The sequence below is a fragment of the Hippopotamus amphibius genome, chromosome 4, assembly GCF_030028045.1.
Source record: "Hippopotamus amphibius kiboko isolate mHipAmp2 chromosome 4, mHipAmp2.hap2, whole genome shotgun sequence".
Taxonomy (NCBI): Eukaryota; Metazoa; Chordata; class Mammalia; order Artiodactyla; family Hippopotamidae; genus Hippopotamus; species Hippopotamus amphibius.
This window is the reverse complement of record NC_080189.1, coordinates 68697255-68713374: the sequence shown is the minus strand read 5'-3', so window position 1 is coordinate 68713374 and position 16120 is coordinate 68697255. Positions and strand designations below refer to the sequence as shown.

The 16120-nt window shown below is 32.8% G+C and overlaps 1 protein-coding gene across 1 annotated transcript in view; it reads left to right on the top strand.

Annotated features, from left to right (window-relative positions):
- AGMO (alkylglycerol monooxygenase) overlaps window positions 1-15397 on the top strand; it is a 310308-nt gene extending 294911 nt beyond the window's left edge. Inside the window, exon 13 of the mRNA XM_057733413.1 lies at window positions 14639-15397. Coding sequence (XP_057589396.1) covers window positions 14639-14713 — 75 coding nt within the window. The 3' untranslated portion in view covers window positions 14714-15397. The remainder of the gene's footprint in view (window positions 1-14638) is intronic.
- Window positions 15398-16120: the final 723 nt, after the last annotated feature.

Genomic DNA, 16120 nt, shown 5'->3' with positions numbered 1-16120 from the left:
CATCAAACTCATGTGGGACAAATCCAGTCCACAACCCAAGCTGTGTTGAGGCTTCAGGTCTTGTGGGAGCTTGTAACTCACTTCACCACAGCACAGAAAAAAATAAAGAAGGGGGAAAAAAGAAAAAGAAAGAAAAGTAACATTTTTGAATATGCGTGCTTTCTTCTGATAAGAGCATAGGAAAATTCAGTCAATTATACTGCACTTCAGTCAATATTCATCCTGGTGAGTTTCAAGGGTCACGATAGTCATCTCATTCCAGGTTTCTGTAAAGTTTCTCTGTATAACTCCTGCTTTATAACAAGGGGAATCCCAGTACTAAATAGTCTGTGATGGATTGGTTTATTACAAAAGGTCATAATTAGGTTAAAAAAATCTAAAATTAGCTTACTTATGAGAGAGTCTTGATACATCATATTTGTTGTGACAGAATTTGAATTGGATTTATTCATTTGAATGTTTGAAATAAAACTTCTGCCTGCATAGGTCTTAAAGGATCACTGCTATCAAAGATGCAGCTAGAAATAGCAATGGACAGTTAAAGCTGAAGACAGTTAAAACATCATTTTAAAACAAAATTTTTTATGGCAGAGAAGTCAAGCTAAATATTCTCCTGCATGTTAAGGTAAAGTAGTGTAACGTCATATGTACATTTAAGCTACTCTCAGAATTTGGAACTTACTGCTAACTCCAAGATGCACTCTGATATCTTGTTTGAACCTCACAAAAGCAAACACACTCATCTAGAGTACTAGAGGCTAAACATTAAAAATAAAAAGAAGTAAACCTTACAGATAACCAGAAACAATTTAGAGCTCATTATCCATTTCCTTCTTTCCTTCCTTCCTTCCCTCCTTCCTTCTTACCTGCCTTCCTTCTTTCCATATTTCCATACTTCCTTCCTTCCTTTTTTTTTTTCTGCTAAGTTTTGTTACTTAACCAAAAGGCAAGATTGGTTTAAATTATCAGGCATCTACATACTTTCCTTTGATTACTCTCTTCAGTGTAGCACAAGGGTTCTCAAACTTGAGTGTGTGAAGGAATTACCATAAAGGGTTTGTGTACACAAAATCATGTGTATTATACTATAAGGGTTATTGAAGGGATTTTCTAGGGTAATTTTAACTCTGGACAACTTTTGTTGCATGTGCTAACTTCAGCAGCTAACCAAGGAGGTTCCACTTGCCTTTACTTATTTATGAAAATTATTAACACATTTCCCCTGAATCCATAAAATATACCTTTTGATATAATTATAAACACATTTACAGCTACAGAGATGCTTTCTGAAAACTCATAGTGTACTAAAATATAATTGTCCCTTTATTTAATATTTTATATTGATTGCAAGTTTCCCCCAGATTTTTTATAGTATTATTTTTAAGGATCCAAGTAATAATCTCTCTCCCCCGCCCCTTCTCTTCTTTCTCTTGCACTGGAGAGAGAAACAATTGACAATGAATTTTGGACTAGATAAAAACTAAAAGTTTTGAAGATTTCATTTTATAACTTGACCTAGACAATGCATTAATGGCCAAACTTTATTTCTTCCCCTTCCCCAGCTTTATTGGAGTATAATTGTATTTCTTAAACTATAAACACAAGCAGGCAAAGTATTTTACCTGTGAAATTTCTGTTGTCCTTAAAACTCATTCTCGTTTACCAATAACTATCAAAATTGTCCATTACTTATTTTTATTTCAGTAAAGGCCTCTGCAGATTTTTCTAAGAATCACTGCTGCGGCTACTACTTGGTTCCTTTTTGATGATGTCCACTAAGTTATTTTTTCAAAGATAAACCTAGCAGGTCTTAACTTTCTGAATTTCAGGCAACAGAGTGCCAGAAAGTTAGCTCATGTCCAGGGAGAAGATTAGGGATCTTGATATTTAAAAATGAGTGATTTGGGAATCATTTTTCCCATCCTTTGCCAGTCTCTTCACATATTGCATATGTGTAGAGAATGATTTTTTTAGTCTTTTTCCCTGTCATTTCCTCTACTATTTCAATTACCTTATTGTGGTAGTATTGTGCGCAAGATGAAGAAGTACTTCTGATGTGTTCTTTTTATTAAAAATTTAATTTTTGGAGGGAACTATCCTGGGAATTTTCTACCATTATAGTATTGTCTTGGCCAATCCCATTACTTTTCAGATAATAGAATTGAGAATAGACTTTAGAGATTTTTCTATTTCTATTCTGTCATTGAACAAATAAAAGGAACCTAAAGAAACTGACATCCTGAGAAAATAAAATGACTCAACAATTTTATGACAGAAAGCACAAGAACCCAGGTTGTAGGGCTCTCAGCCAGTGTTTTTCCCAGGGCACCAAATTTTGGGATTTTGAAGCCTGTCTTTATCCTTGTGGTTTTTGAAGGTGATGGATGAGAGGATCCATTGGAATGAATGAAATAAATATTAGAATTTCTATTTATAGTTGTTTTATCCCATCTTTCTTTGAAAAGAAATCTCTTTTTATATATCTTAGAATATACAAATAATGACTTAAAGTGAAAAAATTGTAAAGGTAAGTATAACGTGGGGAATAACTGCTATAATATATTTTCAAACAAAGTTTGGAAAACACTGCCATAGAAGTGGCCTAATATCAATAGTGACAATAACAAATCAATAGCACCAACTAAACTACTGACATTTGTTGAGCACTTGCATATATGAAACCTTGTAATACTATAATACTAACATTTTTTAATTTAATTATTCCAACAACCCTTGTAAAATCATCCATGTTTTCCAGGTGAAGCTGCTGAGGCATAGCAGCATTACATAACTTGTTCCGTGAATGGACTTTAACATAACTCTGTGATTGACCTCATTTTAGTAAAGCATTTTTTATTTTGTATTCAACCTCAATGTTGTAAAGATAATTTGACCTGAAGATTTAGAAATAAGGTGTGTAGATATTCACACAAAACCAGCCTTTAATAGATACGTTCATAAAAAACTACATAGGTCTAAGTTCTATGAATTCAGGGACTGTGTTGCTCACCAGTGAGTTCTGTCAGCAGGGAAATGCCTGGCATAACAAAAGAGTGACACATATTCATGTAGTCCCCCAATGGAGACTGATTCAATGTAATTTTTTATACATACATTCACCTTTGAACTAGGAACCATGCTATTTTTTCTTATGGACACCACACCTAGCACTAAATAAATAATCTTTTTACATTTCTCAAAAAATATATATTTCAAGAAATACCACCACTAAGGAATTATTTGTTTATTGTAGAATTTTTGAGAAAAATCTTTTCCATTATATTACCTGGGATCCCCCTGCAGTAGCATCTGTGTAAAAAACAATTACTTTAAAACCATTTTAGATATGAAAAGGAAATTTATTGTAGCATGAGAGATCAAAACAGTTTGGCAATAGGAATGGGATGGAGGATAATTAGAAATTACTAGTTTCCATACTTTTGTCATAAATAAGGAATTAAAATAAAAAGGACACTTTAGGACACTAAAAGATATAGTTCAGAAGGCTGGCATTATGAAAACTCATCAGGAACATCAAACTCCCATGTTCTTACAGGATGAAGTACATAATGAAAGTATCAATACTCCAAACAATGATCAATCTGTAATTGTACATACCCACTAAAATCCTACTCTACTGTGTTGGAGAATTATGTTTTCCCAGCAATAATTACATATTCACAGTTTTAAAAGCTTCATTTTAACCATGACCATCAATGACACAGAACTAGTGATTATAAAATCTCTCATGTTCCAAATTCTACTTATAATTTATGTCTCTTTATCTGTCACTCTGTTTTCACTTTTAATTTATTGAATCTTTTTAGCATGGAAATTAACACACTATCTTATATCTTTATAAAGCTTTAGAATTTAAAATAATTGAATCAATAGTCACCATAATCTTTTGAAAATTAGAGATGCTCTTATTCCAATTTCATAGCGGCAGAAACTGAAATTCTAAGTAACCTCTGAGGTAAAATAATTTGCGTTGAATTGGGACAACCTAATCTTCTTGTTCCTTTTCCAGAGTTTTTCTGGTTTGACTAAGGTCACTTTATGTCCCAAGTTAATTGCAATGTGTATGTGGTTTATCATTCTTACCCTTCAGTAATTTACCAATGATGTTCAGATTTCCTGTCAATAGCTTTGTTTTTGGATTACCAATTGCTCACTTCGTCCAAAACTATTTTTCTAGAACAATTTGAAAAACATTCCCCCTGCTGCTTTTATTCAGTAGCATTTGTTCTGTGAAAGAGTCCAATTTAAAACCCATATCAAAGAATATATACTGCATCTTGGAGGAAAGAAAATTATGGCAAAAATAATAGATATATTGAAGAGAATTGGCCTAGCCAAAGATCATTTTTGTAAATTATTGAGGTAAGAATAAATGAGAATCTTAAGGTAAAAAATTCAATTCAATTCTGTTCTTTGGGACAGAGACATCACTTTGTTGTACAGGAAATTGAAGAGTCACCTAGAAATATAGATTACTGAAGCTCCAATTCACTTCTTACAATGTTCAAATATATTCTTGATCTAATATGTCAAATTTAGAAAACATTAAAAAATAATAAACTTGTATATGTACCTGTAGGCATGAGTGAGTTATTTAAATCTTTCAGTTTTCAACTATCAGATCCAAAGAGTAGAGATATATATGTATATGTAAATATATATTTATTTACTTACTCATTTATTTTAAGCCAGGAAAATTCATCTTAATTAAAATGTAAATCAACATCTTCTCTAGGTTTCTGACCTGATATTAATGTAAAGAGGATCTTATGTAATATTTCATCAATATACTTTATATATTACATATATTGAGTTTAAAATAGTATTTTTGAATATATGTGAATGAAAAGGAAAACGTGCTATAAAACAAATGGATAATGCAACATCTGATTGCTTTTTGCCTGAGTTGTGGGAAAAATAAGAAATCAAATGAATTAAGTGCACATTTTGACCTTGCTGTTTCATAAAGGAACATTGACCCCGTAATGTGGAAATTTCACATCTTTGCAATTCTCTCTGTATAATTTGAGCTCTTTCCCAACAGCTCATGTTATCATGTTTCCTTTAATAATTTTTGCTTTCATAATTAAAGCTATTATTATTATTATCCTCATCATCGGCATCGTTGTTGTCATTGTTACTGTTTGAAGCAGAGGAGACCTAGGGTGTTTGTACAGGCTCACACCTTTTTTATAGCTTAAAAGCGAGAAAATATGCTCTTTGAATGTTTGTAGTGTTTATGTAATCAGTACCTACATTGCCAAGGCTTATTGAAAACAGCTGGGTGCCTGCTGCCTGCCTCACCCTTTGTTGGAACTGTTGCCAGAACAGGTAGTCAGAAATGGAAAGTAAGGGAAAATTCAGGCATCTGGGGTGTCTCTCAGGAAAGCAGCTGTGGCTTCCTTAGGAAGCAGTCATTGTTTCCCATCAGCCAAGAGTCTGTATACCCTTGGGTCCAGTTCTGGCATGGCTGGACTAGGAGGATGCAGTTTATGACTTAGGACTTACGCGGGAAACCATTTGGGCAGTCTCATCTCTGGCAGAACATCGAGAGAAATCCCCCAAGCTGCAAGCCATATGTGAGCTGTTGGCCTTCTATTTAGCCTACACTGGGAGGTTCCCATTTACTGGGGCTCTGATCATTCCTTTGACACAAGCAAAAACAATACAAGAGGATCTTTTCAAAACATATCTTTCCAAGATATACTGTCCTGTTTTTAAAACCAGACATCACTATTATTTCTGTAAACATGGCATTTTTTCCCCAAAAAATGAACTCATTTTTAAGAGACTTGTTTTGTTTCCTAGATGGAAGGCAAGTACAAAGAATTTTTTTTAACAGCAGGGTAAAAGTCCTGGATTAGCACTGTTGAATGGTATTCTGCATGCATAGATACCTTCTCTTCCAGATATAAATTTTTGTACATCAAGTATTAAAAGTTGTTATTCATGTGAGAAGACCTGGGCTGTTGATTTATGTCAGAGAGATGCCAGGAGCATTGCTATGTAGGATACACTGAGAATTAACAACACGCTATTGTGGTAGGATGATGTGGCAGGAACTGCCACTCATTTACCAGGAAAATGGCATTTTGATGTATTAGAACTGAACAATTTTCTTGATCATTTTTGTTGAAACAAGGCTCTGATTTTAGAATGTAAATGCTTTACATTTTAGTAGCCAGAAAAAGGGAATTAGAAGGATGTGGTACTTTGAATTTTAGATTAAATATCATGTATTTTATCATTACTGAGGGTTCTGTTAGGACACTTAAGGACCATGATTAATCCAGCAACATTTTATTCAAAAATCTTCAGTTTCAAAACATACTGGATACGAGGCAAGCAATTTTATGCCAATGTTAGACATACTCAGGAAAACTAAATAAAATTTTATTTCTAGTAGCCAGAACTTATTTGCAGAAATATAAAAGCAAAAATTATAATAGTAATTAATTTTTAAATTCACTGAACTATCTTATAGTTTAAAACAAAATGAAGTCAGTACACAGGGCAAGGAGTCGGGTTATTTTTAATGGTTTACCCATTGCTAACTTTAATATATAAAAATGTCTTAACAGAGTCAAACTAGGTAATGTTCATTGGGTCCCTTGTTATTTTTCCTACTCTTATTTTATTCTCAGCTTTATAAAAACTAAAACAGACTATCCTTAAAATTTTTCATTGCGCTGATTTTTTTTCCTTCTCACATTCATAAAAAGTAAAGAACGTGAGGCTCCATGATAAGTGTAAGAGGAAGATTATGAGTGTAAAAAGACTCTATAAAATATACTTTTTCCTAAGATACTTTTCCCAAAAGAATGGTCAACATTCACCCAGACGTTCATTCTCACATGTGATATTTGGAACTTTATTAATTTGACCTTATTATAACTCTCCCTGCATTTCTCCATATTGTTTTCTCTTCTGTAGTTCAAGAAAATTTTCTAAGATCTGATCATTATCATTAACAGCTTGGACAATTAGAAAAATACAAAGTTAGGCTTCAGTTTTGACAAGACACATATTCTGGTCATACTTTGGATATAAATCTTGTCTTATCAACTTTGGTTGTCTCTCTAATTTTTCTCTATGTGTTTCTTGTGGTAAGTTGGGCATTTCTTTGTACCTATCCTTTTGACAAACTTCAGCTAACAACAACAACAACAACAAAACTAACCTGGAAAAAACTGAGAAGAAGGAAGCTTGGATATTGAAAGTATATGTATTAAAATATTTAGAAAACTTCCAGGAAATCAATATAAATTGAAGATGCATCATTGCATATAAGGAGAGGCAAGAATGCAGTAAGTAATCAAAGGCAATTTGCAAATCCATGTTACTGGATGGCTGTACCCATAGAAAAAGGATTGGTAATGCTGGAAATATTTAAAGTAATATGTCTATAAAGATACTTTATTCATAACTTTGAATTCAGAGAGGAAAAATCCACAGATGTTTTTGAGAAATGTAGCATCTATTTTCACTTTATGCTAATTATGGTTTATTCAGTTTCTACCAGTTAGGTTAGTATGCACAGTAGCTAATCCATGCCAACTGTCTTCAAGTATGTTTTCTGAATTGTAGATAGGTTTTGGAGCCTCTAAGTGATCTCTAATCTTCTTACTAATATTATGGTTTTCAAATGTCATTGTGATTCTCAGAGGTGGTCTGGGTGAACAATGGGATATTCTATAGGAGTACTGCTGAAAAGGATAAACACTTTCTTGAGCAATTTACTCTTTAAGAAGTGAATAAATTATTGTACATAATAGAGAGGTAATCATATCTGGGGAACTGAAGAAAATGGTTGCAATAAAGATTCTGCATTTGTTGTCTAAATTAACTTAGTACTTTTTGTCACTGAAATTCTATGGGTCCTTTGCCCCCACTGAGTAGTAAGATAATGAAATACCTGATATTTCTGGTATTGGAGTTCAGATAAATTATTTTAAAACTTTGTTCTAATGTTTATTTTGTGTTTATTTCCTTTTAAAAAACATGATTGTGGTATGTTTAGTGTATTCTCTTGTTTAAACATTAATTTCAGAAGATATTTAATGGTTAAGGGAAACATACATTCTTTTCAAATAAGCCTCTGTTAGTACATGGGCATTCAAGTGAATGTTGCTTTTCCTTAGTTAAGAACATTAATATATATTTTTAAACTAACGTAAAATTATAATGTTTGATTTAAAGTCTAAATAGTAATGAATCTTTATAAGACCATGTATTAAACATAACTATGGTTATATCTGCCCTTAAATAGAGTATATAAATAAACACAGAGAACACAAGACTTCCAAGTAATAGGCGCAGTGTCTAGAAATATTTCCCTTAAGCCCTTTGTTTGTCTGCATATGACTCAGTGTTTTGGTCATATATAGAATATACTGGAAGTAAAATCAATGATTCTCAATTTGTTTTGAGTTGGAGTTTGTCTAATTGTGTTCTTGCAAAATTCTAGGGGAAAAAATTTATTGTTACCTAATACATTCTAATGTTTTCATTTCAGAAGGACCTTCAAAACATGTGACTTCAATTTCTACTCTAGTTCTGCTTGTGTTTATTTCTTCTCTTGCATTAATGGGAAATAGAGATATTTTGTAGCAATTCAGATCTGATCTCTTTTAAATTCTTATCTATACAGAAGACAGTAGTCATCTTTAAAAAAACAAAATATAATGTTCAAAAGTATATTTAACAAAGAATTGGTTTTATTTTTCTCCAACTAATTCAGTAAAAACTTCTATATGTTTAATGTGTTTCCCTAAAAATAAATTGTGGCTGTTGTGGTTGTTACACTTGTGTTAAATAGCCAGTTAACTGGTATTTTATGAACCTCATCAATGTCAGAGAAAGAATTTTTAAATAAAAATATACTTTTTAGTTTATAGGTAGAGCATGATTTGTTAGTGATACAAAATAGGTACATTCATCCCAGGAGAATTTTAGGAAATCAATGTGGGGCTCTAAATTTGACTGAAAATGTATACAGTGGAGTACAAGCATACCTTGGAGAAATTGCAGATTTGGTTCCAGACCACCTTAGTAAAGAAATATTGCAATAAAGTGAGTCACACAAACTTTTTGGTTTCCCACTGCATATAAATTATGTTTACACTATACTCCTGTCTATTGTGTACAATAGCTTTATGTCTTAAAAAAATGTTACCTACCTTAATTAAAAAATACTTTATTGCTAAAAATGCTAACCATCATCTAAGCCTTCAGTGAGTTATGGTAGTGCCATCAAAGATCACAGATCACCATAACAAATTAATAATAATAATAATAATAATAATAATAATAATAATAATAATGATGATGATGATGTTTGAAATTTGTGAGAATTACCAAAATGTGACACAGAGATAGGAAGTGAGCAAGTGTTGTTGGAAAAATGGCATCTATAAACTTGTTCCATGCAGGTTTGGCACAGACTATACTATACTGACTTCAGACTATATTACAAAGCTTCAGTCATCAAAACAGTATGGCAATAGACAAAACCAGACATATAGATTGTTGAAACAATAGAAAATCCAGAAATAAACCTATGCACTTGTGGTCAGTTACTCTACAAAAAAAGGAGCAAGAATATACAGTGGAGAAAAAGTCTCTTCAACAAGTAGTTCTGGGAAAATTAAACAGCTACATGTAAAAGAATGAAATTAGAACATTCTCTAACACCATAAACAAAAATAAACTCAAAATGGATTAAAGACATAAATATGAGACCAGATACTATGAAACTCCTAGAGGAAAACATAGGCAGAACAGTCTTTGACATAAATCACAACAACATTTTTTTGGATCCATTTCCTAGAGTAATGGAAACCAAAACAAAAATAAACAAATGGGACCTAATTAAACTTAAGAGCCTTTGCACAGCAAATTGAGTCCATAAACAAAATGAAAAGACAACATACAGAAGAAAATATTTGCAAACGATGTGACTGACAAGGGATTGATTTCCAAAATATACAAACAACTCATATACCTTAATATCAAAAAACAAACCAATGAAAAAATGGGCAGAAGGCCTAAATAGACATTTCTCCCAAGAAGACATAAGATGGCCAACAGGCACATGAAAAAATGTTCAAAATTTCTAATTATTAGAGAAATGCAAATCAAAACTAAAATGAGGTGTCACCTCACACCAGTGAGAATGGCTATCATTAAAAAGTCTACAAATAATAAATGCTGGAGAGGGTGTGGAGAAAAGAGAACCCTCCCACACTGTTGGCAGGAATATAAATTGGTACAGCCACTATGGAGAATGGTATGGAAGTTCCTTAAAAAACTAAGAATAGAGTTACTATATGATCCAGCAATCCCACTCTTGGGCATATATCTGGAGTAAACTGTAATTTGAAAAGATACATGCACCCTAATGTTCAAAGAAGCACTATTTACAATAGCCAAGACATGGAAGCAACCTAAATGTCCATTGACAGATTATGGACATTTTATATATATATATATATATTAAATGGAATGTTACTCTGCCATAAAAAAGTGAAATAATACCATTTGCAGCAACATAGATGGACCTAAAAATTATCATATTAAGTGAAATAAGGCAGACAAAGACAAATATAGGATATCATTTATATGTGAACTCTAAAAAGGTGACACAAATGAACTTGTTTATGAAACAGAGACTCAGACATAGAAAACAAACTTATGGTTACCAAAGGGGATAGTGGGGGAAGGGTGAGAGATTAATTAGGAGGTTGAGATTAACATATACATACCACTAAATATAAAATAGATAACCAACAAGGACCAACTGTATAGCACAGGGAACTATACTCAATATCTTATAATAACCTATAATGGAAAAGAATCTGAAAAAGAATAGATATATGTCTATGTATAACTGAATCGCTTTGCTGTACACCTGAAACTAATACAACATTGTAAATTAACTGTATCTCAATTTTAAAAAGTTTAAAAAAAGATTAGATGCCTGATTTGTTCCATTTTTAATAAGGCCTCTAAAAACACAGACCTAATGGGGAGGAGCAGCAGAATGACACATAAGTTCACACTAACATTTTATTGTGGATTAATGGCTCAGATTAGCCACCTGCCAATTGACGAACTTTGGGGAAAGGGGCGGAGAAAACGTGGAGAGCATCTGTACAGGCCAAAGTTCAGGCATCAGAGTCAAGGGCCCTGGGAAGTCAAGGAAATAGCCTGAAGACAAGGGCCACTAATGATGTGTTACACAGGGAAGGCTTGACACCAAGAGTGAACTTCCTCTGTTTCATATTTTGAATCCAGCTGTTAAAATCATGGGACTTGCCCAGACCTAGAGTAAAATAAGTGTTCATTGAGTTTGTATGTATCCAGAAACATCATATCTACAGATTAGGGAAGGATATTGCAAAAAAAAAATGCTACAGTTGCCATGTATTCTTACACTAGCTTAAGTAGTAATTCTCCTGCCTTCATTGTACAAATAGTTGAGCGAGAAATTATGTTAATGAGCAATTATCTCAAATAATACATTTAATCTGATCAACTATGGAGAACTAAAATGAACAGCCTAATACAAAAATCAAGGGAAAGATTGGACAAGGGAGAATTTTAAATGAAATGACTATAATAATCAAGTGATCATATTGAGTCCATGTTAAATAATTTCCCAGCTTAAAATTATATATGAAATGTGTGTTCAGATCTATTATATATATATATATGTATACACATTAAAAAATATAAAAGCAAATCTGCGTTTTCCTATTTAACTATTTTCTAATAAAACAGGCTGTCTGTTTCAGGGTCATGCATATTTTGAGAAGGACATATTCATTGTATTTAACATCTATGATCCTGTGCCAATCTGGATTTCATTATATGTAAAAATCCACTTTATGCTTAAAATATTGATTGTGATAAGGTCTTAGAAACCTAGTAGTTACTGGCAAAAAACATACAGGTGATTACTGAGAAAGGAAAAATGAATTCACTACTGATGTTCATATTCAGTGAACTCACTTCCCAGCATGTGTAGTTTGATTTTCTGGGGGACATTAAGTAAACAAAAAACATCATACCAGCTCTGATATTTAGTAGTTTTGTGACTTCTTGGTAAACCACAAATTATGAGTTCCTGTTGCCTCACCAGCAAACTGAATACCAATTCTCCAAGTTTGCCATGAGAATAAAACATTATAATCTAGTAAAGGCACCAAAGACAATGGCCAGCCTAAGCAAGGGTTTCACTGTGTATTAATCTTGTATGTGAATCTGACCCCTTTGCTTCATTAGCTTTTCTCCTCCATTTATTTGGAGGAATAATACATAGGGGCCTGAAGAAATAGAAAACCAAAACCAGAAAAACAAAATAAAACTACAAACTGTGCAACATTGCATTTTTTGGTAGGAAGCTAAAAGCATTTTAGGTAATTGGAAAAGACAAGATCCTTGTGTTTCAATTAGGAATGGATCCTTAAGGAAAGAATTATAGTTTCAAAAGTGGGAAGATTTAGTTGGGAAGTGGTGAATTAACAACAAAGGCATATACTGAGTTATAATCTTTTTCACTCTCTTGTTATAGCAGAGGTTCTTAATATTTCAGATATCCCAGATGAAAGTGTGGATAGTCTAGTAGGTGGAGAGTAGGGTTGAGGAGAATTATGACATACCCACAAAATTTTACATACAGTTTTAGAGGTTTCACTGAAATCATTCTCCCTAAACTTCAACCAATGAAATAATCCATGTGACCCTAGACACTAGATTCAAAACCAGTAAAAACTTCTACTGCCAAGTATATTTCAGATACCGGTGTCTTGCACAGCACAAGATATCTATTAGTTGTTCAATTACTATTATGGATCCGAATTAAACTATTTACCCTGATATCATAGGTTTATCATCTCTGTCCCACTTGAAAGTTGTATTCTCAGCTATCCCTCTGCCAGCATTAACCGGTATTCATATACAAATATAATTCACTGCACAATCTACTAGCTTACACAAATACTACCTTATCTTGATATTACTTTGCTTGGCACTACCATGAGAAATCCCATAGGTCATGTTACTTGAATTACAGTCAAAAGAAACAAAATCAAAACCAGCTTTTAAATATGTCACATGTGATTTCTGAGGCAACTCCAGAATGTTAATATTATTCCTGACTTCTGCTTCAATATAACTTTTGATTTTATTTTTGGTATTTTGTTTTTATATTGTGGATGTTATAGGCTGAAAGTAATGCATGGATTTGAATAAAATTATCAGGTTAGCTAATGTGAAGGATAATGGTTCTCTAGAAAGAACAAGAAGGTGTGTATGAAATTGAACAACCTACCTACCTAATCTATATATCCAGGTTTAAGAGGATTTTGTTGTTGTTGTTATTTTCATATCCAGGCTTTAATAGCAAAATCGCGGCAGTTCTGGGTATTTTCTGTGAATGAATGACTAGCCTCAGTTCATGACCTTGGCTTCACGTTAGTCCATCACCCCAGAATGTTCCCCATGCCTTCATCTTATTACTTAGTATGTTTCTTTGTACATTTTAATGGATCTTTCAGTAATAGTGATCTTTCTGGGGAGAGGCAAGTGGTCATATTCTGATCATTTAAAGAAGAAGTTTACACAATAAAAATATTTGGAGAAACTCTTTCACAGCTATCCCCTTGTCCCCAGCTGTATGGGCATTTTTCATCATCACTCTAATAACACCTAAAGTGGAGATCATAAAAGCAATCCTATAGCTTAATTTTAGTGCATAGGTAAAGGGTAAGAGTTGACTTTGGAAAGCTGTGAAGTGTAAGGACTATGACCAGTGTCTAGATTTTACTTCAAGAAGAGTAGAAGATGTGTGTGTTTAGGTCATTATGGCATTTAGATGACAGGCAATGAAAAATTCTGCAAGCCATTAATTCTTACTGAGGATGGCTGTATTACTCTTGCTAGGATCATAAGAAGTCACCAGTTTTACTTGGCTAAATTTTGGTGATTTATTGGAAATGTGTGGTGTTTCTTGAAAGCAAAGGTATAAACTCGATGAACCCTTATGGTTGCTTATTATGATTTAGTATGTCTTCAATTTTAAAGAGAATTTTGCAGCTATAGTTTTACACCTGTAAGGTCAAAAGATTAAGTCAGCAGTGTTTAGAATTTAATTCATGTTGGGTGAAGTTCATAATATGCTAGATCACATTGCCTCAGAGAGGAATGATTCCTTAATAATGTTTTTATTTCTCCTCTTCCAAAGGCTTCTTAAACTATATAAATAATGAGATTGTTTAGTACAATACAAGCAACATGCAATATATCCAAATGCCGGAAGACAGTTCTCTTTCATTTTCTAACCTACATAGCTCCATCCCTAGAAATGACCCATTTTTGTGAGGATTTTTTTTTTTTAAGCCACAGAAACAAAACTTTTTACTACTACTCTTCACATACATGTTTTAAGCTGGGTTGGCTAAATTCTATAAGTGAACAACTGCTAGATTCAATTTGAATAAGTTAATTGCTTAAAATATGTATTTTCATTTTCCCCTAGAAAGATATTTCTAACTCAATTGAACAGAAGTATTGAATCAATTTTAATTGTTCTTCCTCTCCGTATTTATTTCTTCAGATTTTTTTTTCCATCTGCATTGCCTTCTGGGGAGTAAGAAGCGTGAAACAACTTGTCTCAGACCCTTGGAAATAACTTACGTTTGTACACAGTTCTCTTGTTTTAATCATTTGTCCACAACCATAATATATTACTGCTGCCTATGGAAATATAATTATCTCACATAATGCTTATATGAACTATTTTTCTAATGTAAGGTAAATACATTTTTATACCCTTGCTTCCTTTCCACATTTATTATTCTCTATTAAAATGAAAGTCAGCTGCAGTTGCTCTATTGCTAGGGTTGAAAGAAAATGATTTGAAATAGAATGATGTTGCATCCACTGGTAACATCTAAGCCAATGAGTATGAGAAGAATGGATTCCAAAAAAAAAAAATTAAAAAAAAAAAAGAAGGGATAAAATTTCAAAACAGTAAAAACAATGAAGATTTTATTTCCATTGGTTTGACAACATTGCATTCGCTGTCTGCTAAAATTGTGCCTGGATACATATTTGTTGTCATAAAAATGTATTACATGAGCTGTCTGCCCATGGCTAGGTTTACCTTTGAAAGCCATGTAACCTAAGGAGTAACATTACAGAAAATGACATCACTGATATGAAAATGAACAGAATTTGTCAGAATTCGTTTAATCCACAAATTAATTTGTGATACATATGTCTAATATGTTTGGTCAATTTGTTTTGGCAGATTGAGGAGTGTGCAGTATTTCTGTGTTATTTCAAATTGTCACAATCATGTTAATAAGACTCTCTAAATAAAATTGCCCAGGCATTGTGTGTACATTATTCATTCGGATTGTAAAAATCTGCCAAGTGTTTCATTGGGGGGAGCTGTCAGAGATAAGCAGGAAATGGTTCAAAGGGGGAAGGCCTGAAAACAGTACGGAATTTTTTTCTTTCCTTCTTCCAGTATTTCTTAGATTTAAAGTTACAATTTAAGTAACCAAAGTTACTTAAACAGTTAATACCATCCTTCACTGAGTTTTGCCTATATTCATTGCTGGTTTAAAGAGACTGATCAGTTGGTTGACTTATTTTTAATATATGTTTTTTAAGCTTTGAACAGAGAAAAGTGGAACTAGTAAAAAGAATCAAACTGAAGGTGTCTGTGGACTCATGATGTAGGATTGAAGCACATTTATTTTGCAAAGTGGAAAAGCAGAGGAAGATTAAATTTTGCATGATGGAGAAATTAACAAATTATATCTCAAGCGTCAGAAGTAGGAAATTGGCTTTACTTCATTCATCCTCTTTTTACTGCTTAATTTAACACAGAGTTAGAGCAAATACTTGAACCTGTTAACAAATATTAGTCCCTATTCTTGTCCCTTACTGACAGTTCTTGCTGGGCTTTGCATATTTAGAATCATATTAAAGCAGGGAGCCCTCTGCTGGCTTGAAGTTGCTAATTTTATAGTATAAAAATTGAATACCCGTATTCTACATCCTAAAACCCTTCAGTCTATAGGTTACA